Consider the following 9,561-nt stretch of genomic DNA (forward strand, 5'->3'; position numbering starts at 1 on the left):
CTCCTCTTCCCCCCCTCCTCGCTCTCCTCTTCCCCCCCTCCTCGCTCTCCTCTTCCCCCCCCTCCTCGCTCTCCTCTTCCCCCCCTCCTCGCTCTCCTCTTCCCCCCCCTCCTCGCTCTCCTCTTCCCCCCCCCTCCTCGCTCTCCTCTTCCCCCCCCCCCCTCGCTCTCCTCTTCCCCCCCTCCTCGCTCTCCTCTTCCCCCCTCCTCCTCTTCCCCCCCCTCCTCGCTCTCCTCTTCCCCCCCCCTCCTCGCTCTCCTCTTCCCCCCCTCCTCGCTCTCCTCTTCCCCCCTCCTCTTCCCCCCTCCTCGCTCTCCTCTTCCCCCCCCTCCTCGCTCTCCTCTTCCCCCCCCCCCTCCTCGCTCTCCTCTTCCCCCCCCCTCCTCGCTCTCCTCTTCCCCCCCCCTCCTCGCTCTCCTCTTCCCCCCCTCCTCGCTCTCCTCTTCCCCCCCCTCCTCGCTCTCCTCTTCCCCCCCCCTCCTCGCTCTCCTCTTCCCCCCCCCCCTCGCTCTCCTCTTCCCCCCCCCCTCGCTCTCCTCTTCCCCCCCTCCTCGCTCTCCTCTTCCCCCCCTCCTCGCTCTCCTCTTCCCCCCCCTCCTCGCTCTCCTCTTCCCCCCCCTCCTCGCTCTCCTCTTCCCCCCCTCCTCGCTCTCCTCTCCCCCCCTCCTCGCTCTCCTCTTCCCCCCCTCCTCGCTCTCCTCTTCCCCCCCTCCTCGCTCTCCTCTTCCCCCCCCTCCTCGCTCTCCTCTTCCCCCCCCTCCTCGCTCTCCTCTTCCCCCCCCTCCTCGCTCTCCTCTTCCCCCCCTCCTCGCTCTCCTTCCCCCCCCGCTCTCTCCCCCCTCGCTCTCCTCTCCCCCCTCCTCGCTCTCCTCTTCCCCCCCTCCTCGCTCTCCTCTTCCCCCCCTCCTCGCTCTCCTCTTCCCCCCCCTCCTCGCTCTCCTCTTCCCCCCCTCCTCGCTCTCCTCCTCTCTTCCCCCCCTCCTCGCTCTCCTCTTCCCCCCCTCCTCGCTCTCCTCTCCTCTCCCCCCTCCTCGCTCTCCTCTTCCCCCTCCTCGCTCTCCTCTTCCCCCTCGCTCTCCTCTTCCCCCCCCTCCTCGCTCTCCTCTTCCCCCCCTCCTCGCTCTCCTCTTCCCCCTCCTCGCTCTCCTCTTCCCCCTCCTCGCTCTCCTCTTCCCCCCCTCCTCGCTCTCCTCTTCCCCCCTCGCTCTCTCTTCCCCCCTCCTCGCTCTCCTCTCCCCCCTCCGCTCTCCTCTTCCCCCCTCTCTCTCTCCCCCCTCCTCGCTCTCCTCTTCCCCCCCCCTCCTCGCTCTCCTCTTCCCCCCCCTCCTCGCTCTCCTCTTCCCCCCCTCCTCGCTCTCCTCTCTTCCCCCCCCTCCTCGCTCTCCTCTTCCCCCCCCTCCTCGCTCTCCTCTTCCCCCCCTCCTCGCTCTCCTCTTCCCCCTCCTCCCCCCTCCCCCTCGCTCTCCTCTTCCCCCCCTCCTCGCTCTCCTCTTCCCCCCCCTCGCTCCTCCTCTCCCCCCTCCTCGCTCTCCCTCCTCTCCCCCCCCTCCTCGCTCTCCTCTTCCCCCCCCTCCTCGCTCTCCTCTTCCCCCCCTCCTCGCTCTCCCCCTCGCTCTCCTCTCCCCCCTCCTCGCTCTCCTCTCCCCCTCCTCGCTCCTCTCCCCTCCCTCCTCTTCCCCCCTCCTCGCTCTCCTCTTCCCCCCCCTCCTCGCTCTCCTCTTCCCCCCCCTCCTCGCTCTCCTCTTCCCCCCCCCTCCTCGCTCTCCTCTTCCCCCCCTCCTCGCTCTCCTCTTCCCCCCTCCTCGCTCTCCTCTTCCCCCCTCCTCGCTCTCCTCTTCCCCCCCTCCTCGCTCTCCTCTTCCCCCCCTCCTCGCTCTCCTCTTCCCCTCCTCCTCGCTCTCCTCTTCCCCCCCTCCTCGCTCTCCTCTTCCCCCCCCCCTCCTCGCTCTCCTCTTCCCCCCCCTCGCTCTCTCTTCCCCCCCTCCTCGCTCTCTTCCCCCCCTCCTCGCTCTCCTCTTCACCCCCCCTCCTCGCTCTCCTCTTCCCCCCCTCCTCGCTCTCCTCTTCACCCCCCCTCCTCGCTCTCCTCTTCACCCCCCCTCCTCGCTCTCCTCTTCCCCCCCTCCTCGCTCTCCTCTTCCCCCCTCCTCGCTCTCCTCTTCCTCGCTCTCCTCTTCCCCCCCTCCTCGCTCTCCCTCTTCCCCCCCTCCTCGCTCTCCTCCTCGCTCTCCTCTTCCTCCTCGCTCTCCTCTTCCCCCCCCTCCTCGCTCTCCTCTTCCCCCCCTCCTCGCTCTCCTCTTCCCCCCTCCTCGCTCTCCTCTTCCCCCCTCCTCGCTCTCCTCTTCCCCCCCTCCTCGCTCTCCTCTTCCCCCCCCTCCTCGCTCTCCTCTTCCCCCCCCTCCTCGCTCTCCTCTTCCCCCCCTCCTCGCTCTCCTCTTCCCCCCCTCCTCGCTCTCCTCTTCCCCCCCTCCTCGCTCTCCTCTTCCCCCCCTCCTCGCTCTCCTCTTCCCCCCCTCCGCGCTCTCCTCTTCCCCCCTCCTCGCTCTCCTCTTCCCCCCCTCCTCGCTCTCCTCTTCCCCCCCTCCTCGCTCCTCTTCCCCCTCCGCGCTCTCCTCTTCCCCCCTCCGCGCTCTCCTCTTCCCCCCCTCCGCGCTCTCCTCTTCCCCCCTCCGCGCTCTCCTCTTCCCCCCTCCGCGCTCTCCTCTTCCCCCCTCCGCGCTCTCCTCTTCCCCCCTCCGCGCTCTCCTCTTCCCCCCTCCGCGCTCTCCTCTTCCCCCCTCCGCGCTCTCCTCTTCCCCCCTCCGCGCTCTCCTCTTCCCCCCTCCGCGCTCTCCTCTTCCCCCCCTCCGCGCTCTCCTCTTCCCCCCTCCGCGCTCTCCTCTTCCCCCTCCGCGCTCTCCTCTTCCCCCCTCCGCGCTCTCCTCTTCCCCCCTCCGCGCTCTCCTCTTCCCCCCTCCGCGCTCTCCTCTTCCCCCCTCCGCGCTCTCCTCTTCCCCCCTCCGCGCTCTCCTCTTCCCCCCTCCGCGCTCTCCTCTTCCCCCCTCCGCGCTCTCCTCTTCCCCCCTCCGCGCTCTCCTCTTCCCCCCTCCGCGCTCTCCTCTTCCCCCCTCCGCGCTCTCCTCTTCCCCCCTCCGCGCTCTCCTCTTCCCCCCTCCGCGCTCTCCTCTTCCCCCCCTCCGCGCTCTCCTCTTCCCCCCCTCCGCGCTCTCCTCTTCCCCCCCCTCCGCGCTCTCCTCTTCCCCCCTCCGCGCTCTCCTCTTCCCCCCTCCGCGCTCTCCTCTTCCCCCCCCTCCGCGCTCTCCTCTTCCCCCCCTCCGCGCTCTCCTCTTCCCCCCCTCCGCGCTCTCCTCTTCCCCCCCCTCCGCGCTCTCCTCTTCCCCCCCCTCCGCGCTCTCCTCTTCCCCCCCCTCCGCGCTCTCCTCTTCCCCCCCCCTCCGCGCTCTCCTCTTCCCCCCCCTCCGCGCTCTCCTCTTCCCCCCCCCTCCGCGCTCTCCTCTTCCCCCCCCCTCCGCGCTCTCCTCTTCCCCCCCCCTCCGCGCTCTCCTCTTCCCCCCCCTCCGCGCTCTCCTCTTCCCCCCCCTCCGCGCTCTCCTCTTCCCCCCCCTCCGCGCTCTCCTCTTCCCCCCCCTCCGCGCTCTCCTCTTCCCCCCCCCTCCGCGCTCTCCTCTTCCCCCCCCTCCGCGCTCTCCTCTTCCCCCCCCTCCGCGCTCTCCTCTTCCCCCCCCTCCGCGCTCTCCTCTTCCCCCCCCTCCGCGCTCTCCTCTTCCCCCCCCTCCGCGCTCTCCTCTTCCCCCCCCTCCGCGCTCTCCTCTTCCCCCCCCCTCCGCGCTCTCCTCTTCCCCCCCCCTCCGCGCTCTCCTCTTCCCCCCCCCCTCCGCGCTCTCCTCTTCCCCCCCCCTCCGCGCTCTCCTCTTCCCCCCCCTCCGCGCTCTCCTCTTCCCCCCCCCTCCGCGCTCTCCTCTTCCCCCCCCCCTCCGCGCTCTCCTCTTCCCCCCCCCTCCGCGCTCTCCTCTTCCCCCCCCCTCCGCGCTCTCCTCTTCCCCCCCCTCCGCGCTCTCCTCTTCCCCCCCTCCGCGCTCTCCTCTTCCCCCCCCTCCGCGCTCTCCTCTTCCCCCCCCTCCGCGCTCTCCTCTTCCCCCCCCTCCGCGCTCTCCTCTTCCCCCCCCTCCGCGCTCTCCTCTTCCCCCCCCTCCGCGCTCTCCTCTTCCCCCCCCTCCGCGCTCTCCTCTTCCCCCCCCTCCGCGCTCTCCTCTTCCCCCCCTCCGCGCTCTCCTCTTCCCCCCCCTCCGCGCTCTCCTCTTCCCCCCCCTCCGCGCTCTCCTCTTCCCCCCCCTCCGCGCTCTCCTCTTCCCCCCCCTCCGCGCTCTCCTCTTCCCCCCCCTCCGCGCTCTCCTCTTCCCCCCCCTCCGCGCTCTCCTCTTCCCCCCCCTCCGCGCTCTCCTCTTCCCCCCCCTCCGCGCTCTCCTCTTCCCCCCCCCCCCCCCCCCTCCGCGCTCTCCTCTTCCCCCCCCCCCTCCGCGCTCTCCTCTTCCCCCCCCCCCCCCTCCGCGCTCTCCTCTCCCCCCCCCCCCCCCCTCCGCGCTCTCCTCTTCCCCCCCCCCCCCTCCGCGCTCTCCTCTTCCCCCCCCCCCCCTCCGCGCTCTCCTCTTCCCCCCCCCCCTCCGCGCTCTCCTCTTCCCCCCCCCCCCTCCGCGCTCTCCTCTTCCCCCCCCCGCTCCGCGCTCTCCTCTTCCCCCCCCCCCCCTCCGCGCTCTCCTCTTCCCCCCCCCCTCCGCGCTCTCCTCTTCCCCCCCCCTCCGCGCTCTCCTCTTCCCCCCCCCTCCGCGCTCTCCTCTTCCCCCCCCCCTCCTCGCTCTCCTCTTCCCCCCCCCCTCCTCGCTCTCCTCTTCCCCCCCCCTCCTCGCTCTCCTCTTCCCCCCCCCCCTCCTCGCTCTCCTCTTCCCCCCCCTCCTCGCTCTCCTCTTCCCCCCCCTCCTCGCTCTCCTCTTCCCCCCCCCCCCCTCCTCGCTCTCCTCTTCCCCCCCCCTCCTCGCTCTCCTCTTCCCCCCCCTCCGCGCTCTCCTCTTCCCCCCCCTCCGCGCTCTCCTCTTCCCCCCCCCCCCCCTCCGCGCTCTCCTCTTCCCCCCCCCCCCCCCCTCCGCGCTCTCCTCTTCCCCCCCCCCCCCTCCGCGCTCTCCTCTTCCCCCCCCCCCCCCCCTCCGCGCTCTCCTCTTCCCCCCCCCCCCCCCTCCGCGCTCTCCTCTTCCCCCCCCCCCCCCTCCGCGCTCTCCTCTTCCCCCCCCCCCCCTCCGCGCTCTCCTCTTCCCCCCCCCCCGCTCCGCGCTCTCCTCTTCCCCCCCCCCCCCCTCCGCGCTCTCCTCTTCCCCCCCCCCTCCGCGCTCTCCTCTTCCCCCCCCTCCGCGCTCTCCTCTTCCCCCCCCTCCGCGCTCTCCTCTTCCCCCCCCCCTCCTCGCTCTCCTCTTCCCCCCCCCCCCTCCTCGCTCTCCTCTTCCCCCCCCCCCCTCCTCGCTCTCCTCTTCCCCCCCCTCCTCGCTCTCCTCTTCCCCCCCCTCCTCGCTCTCCTCTTCCCCCCCCCTCCTCGCTCTCCTCTTCCCCCCCCCCCCTCCTCGCTCTCCTCTTCCCCCCCCCTCCTCGCTCTCCTCTTCCCCCCCCCCCCCCTCCTCGCTCTCCTCTTCCCCCCCCTCCTCTTCCCCCCCTCCTCGCTCTCCTCTTCCCCCCCTCCTCGCTCTCCTCTTCCCCCCCCCCCTCGCTCTCCTCTTCCTCGCTCTCCTCTTTCTCCCCCCCCCCCCCTCGCTCTCCTTTCTCTTTTTCCCCCCCCCCCTTCCTCGCTCTCTCTCTTTTCCCCCCCCCCCCCCTTCCTCGCTCTCCTCTCTCTTTCCCCCCCCCTCGCTCTCATGCTCTCCTCTCTTCCCCCCCTTTTTCTCTCTTTCCTTCCCCCCCCCCCCGCGCCGTGTTTCACGCACTCTCCTTCCAGCTCAAAATTGGTCTGGCACACACTCGTTGGATGATGAACTTCATTCACATAATGAGCTCACTGTGCAGAATGTAACTAACCTAGTATTTTCTTTGATATATTTTCAGGTCAAGTGCAGAAGGAGAAGCTGAAGCCGAAACGGTTAGTAAATAATCCTCTCACTAGTACACACCTTTTCCAAAGAGGCTGGATTTGTAACTGTTCTACATTGTGTCTCGCAGGGATCTGATCGGTCGATATTGGAAAGTGAGGCGAATGCGATTTGCAAACTCTGTCAAGAGGAAGCCTCAATAACCAGGCCCAAGGTACAATAATAATCATCATTGCATCCAAAAACCTGCCTCCCGTGTCCTAACTCACACCAAGTCCTGTTCGCCCATCACCCCTGTGCTCGCTGACCTACACTGGCTCCCAGTCCGGCAACGCCTCGATTTTTAAAAATTCTCATCCTTGTGTTCAAATCCCTCCATGGCCTTGCGCCCTTCCCATCTCTGTAACCTCCTTCAGCCCAACAACCCTCTAATTCTGGCCTCTTGAACATCCCCGATTTCCATCGCTCCACCATTGGCAGCCGTGCCTTCAGCTGCCTGGGCCCTAAGCTCTAGAATTCCCTCCCAAAGCCTCGCCGCCTCTCTCTTTCCTCCTTTTAAGATGCTCCTTAAAACCGACCACATTGACCAAGCTTTTGGTCACCTGTTCTGATATCTCTTTGTGATTCTGCATCAAATTTTGTCTGATAATCGCTCCCGTGAAGCACCTTGGGATGTTTTACGATGTAAATGTCGGTCAGCGAGCACAGGGGTGAAAGGGACTTGGTGCGAATTAGGGTATGGGCAGTGACATAAAAGATCAAGGAGACTTTGACGTATTGCAGCTAACCCTTACCATCAGAACCCTCTATCGGATCAGCCTTCAATCTGCTGTTAGTGAGGGGAGGGGTGGCGGGCGGAGGAGAAGGAAGCCCTAACTTCTCAAGTCTGTCTTCATAACTGGGACAACTCATCCCTGGTAACCTAGTCAATCTACGCGTATATCTTTATTCTATGAATATATAATGGCTTTAATTTTCTTACAGAAACGGTGCAACAATTGTCAGGAGATCTTCTGCTACACGTGTGCGGTAAATGAATTGCCGCTTCCCTCCTCTATCGAGCCGATGTGTGTGTGTAATCCTTGTCACACGGTGCTGTTACAGCAGTACTCGACAACACCACCACCCTGAGGCACCAACTGCGACTACTGACCAATCAACAGCCATTGATCGAGTGCGCGGAGAACCGCCGATACCGCGCGGGTTTTTTTTTGTCGTTTGCGTGAAGTAATGCACGAATCCGCGTAACGCTCCCACCGCCGACATTTCCCCCCCCCCCCCCCCCCAAAATACTCTGTTTATGTATTGTTCCGAGATGTACCAGAACGCTCTTTGTAAACTCCTCCTTTTAGCGAGACAATCCACTGATGCACAACGGTCACTCTGTGCTGTCAACGCTGTGCGGGCCATTAATGGTGCTAGGCAAGCAGAGAGAGGTAGACGGCTGAAATCGGTCCGTGATGTTTCTGTTTTCAGTCTGAGGCTAGTGTTATCTTGTTAATTTAAAGGATAAGCAGACACTGGATTAACTCCCTCCCTAGTGTCAATTGAAGTGCCCCCTTTTAAAAGAGGCACAACTAATAGAAAACAAAATAAACTTATCGCACGTGTCCATCAAATAACTCCAGACACAGGATACCTTGAGCTCCCTCCCCGGGGCCACGACCGCAGAAGAGAGGCAGGCAGCCAGAGCGTTTCCAACTCTCGCACCTGTGGATGCCCACCTTGGCTAGCACCCAGGAGCAGACCCCCAACTTGCCTGCCCCCTCTCCAAGGGGCTGGTGTGTTGCGGAGGTGCTACCAGTCCCTTTGGAAGCGAGCTGGGCTTTGACATCCAATAGTTATTTTGGTATTTAATTCCTTGACCAACTCTGATTTGAATAGCACTCTATATAATCCTAATTTATGATTTTGCACATGAGAGAGTGAGTGTGTTCGTATACCAACCTCAGTACAGGCTGCAGTAAGCCACAAGTTGGAGCTGGGCTTGTCTGGTGTGACCTAAGCTGGATCCTGTTGGGTTTTTGCCCTGTGACCAGGTATCTCTCACTGCGAACTTCATGAGCTAGTCACAGGAACTAGAAGCAGCAGGTTTTTTCAGTAAGAGCACTGATAACACGGGGCTTGTATCACTGTCGATTATAGATGAGCTCATTTCAAAGCTGTATCTGTAACTGAATGTGGCCACAAATGTTTTGCAATCTGTGGTTAAATTTAGGATCAAAAATGTGGCAAGTATGTTTCAGGGTATTCATACATTTTTTAAAATTGAATGTACACAGGACCATTTATTACAACTTAAATTAGATCATGTGTTTGATCAATTGCAATTTGATATTGTCAATTGGATTTCTATCCTTTATTATTTTATGGTAGTTTGTGTATCCCACAATGTTAAGAATGACATTTGTTAGCTTACTCCAATACAGTACATAACTCTCTAAACTGTTCACTGAATTCCTTTATTTAAAATTGGGCAATTGTTGCATTCTCGTATCTCAGAAGAAACTTGCACTGCGGGTGTGTGTGTGGAGTATTGTTTGTCCGAAGGAGCACCCTGTGCCATCTTCTTCACTTTCTGGGTTCAACTGGATTTCCTGATGTTTTGTTTTACATTCTGTTTATAGTATTTGAATAAATGTTTACATTCTGCACACAACTGCAGTGGGTCACGGTAAAGTTTCTCTTTCTTTCCAACCTTGCAATCTAAAATCAATGAGTAGAAGAAGGCTTCTCTCTAACATGTTTATATAAACATACTGGCATGGACAGGTGGCACCGAAACAGCACTCAAAGCGCAACCCAGAACAGTCTGCCGTTGGAACTCAATATTCACTCCCTGTCATTACTGCAGCATGTACCATCCAGAGGACGCACGACAGCAACTCGCCAAACTTATTTGGGCAGCACATCCTTTCCCTGTGAAGTGGCTCAGTGGGCAGTACTCTCACCTCGGTCAGAAGGTTGTGGGTTTGAGTCCCGCTCCAGAGACTTGAGCACAAAAATAGAGACTGAGGGCCCGTCTCCTCAGGTGAATGTAAAAGATCCCATGGCACTACTCTGCAGAAGAGCAGGGGAAATTAGCCCTGGTGTCAATATTTATTCTTCAACCAATATAAAAAAGGATTGTCGTTAACTGTTTCTCTCTCCACGGATGCTGCCTGGCCTGCTGAGTTTTTCCAGCATTTTCTGTTTCTTAAAATGTTAAGTTTAAAATGAGAGTTTTTTAAGGTAATACAAGAAGTGCGAAAAGGATAAAAGTCTCCTGAGCACAACTTGTGAGCAGAATTCAATGAAAGAGCTTCACATTTTATGAAAAACATATTTAAAAAAAGTGATTTAGAAAAACCTACATAGATCAGAACTGCACTCGATTCACAGGCAAAATAATTTCAACATCAGGTGGTGTCTACACTCCCAAAAGTTTCTGACATGTCACAGTCTGTGTTTAATGTCTTGTCCTGTGCTCAGCTCAGCGCTCCATATTACAAAAAGG

General features: G+C 62.2%; 1 protein-coding gene across 7 annotated transcripts in view; it reads left to right on the forward strand.

Moving 5' to 3' along the window:
• Window positions 1-8,724, forward strand: part of rufy3 (RUN and FYVE domain containing 3) — a 137,616-nt gene extending 128,892 nt beyond the window's left edge. For 6 of the 7 annotated variants that reach the window (XM_086006066.1, XM_086006064.1, XM_086006044.1 and 3 more), the window contains 3 exons: window positions 6,082-6,115; window positions 6,196-6,279; window positions 7,050-8,724. In XM_086006066.1, coding sequence (XP_085862192.1) covers window positions 6,082-6,115; window positions 6,196-6,279; window positions 7,050-7,196 — 265 coding nt within the window. In that variant the 3' untranslated portion in view covers window positions 7,197-8,724. The remainder of the gene's footprint in view (window positions 1-6,081; window positions 6,116-6,195; window positions 6,280-7,049) is intronic. The other variant, XM_086006065.1, reaches the window with a different exon arrangement.
• The last annotated feature ends 837 nt before the right edge of the window (window positions 8,725-9,561 follow it).

This window comes from Somniosus microcephalus, chromosome 2 (assembly GCF_052327205.1).
Source record: "Somniosus microcephalus isolate GS21.2 chromosome 2, FLI_Smic_1.0, whole genome shotgun sequence".
NCBI lineage: Eukaryota > Metazoa > Chordata > Chondrichthyes > Squaliformes > Somniosidae > Somniosus > Somniosus microcephalus.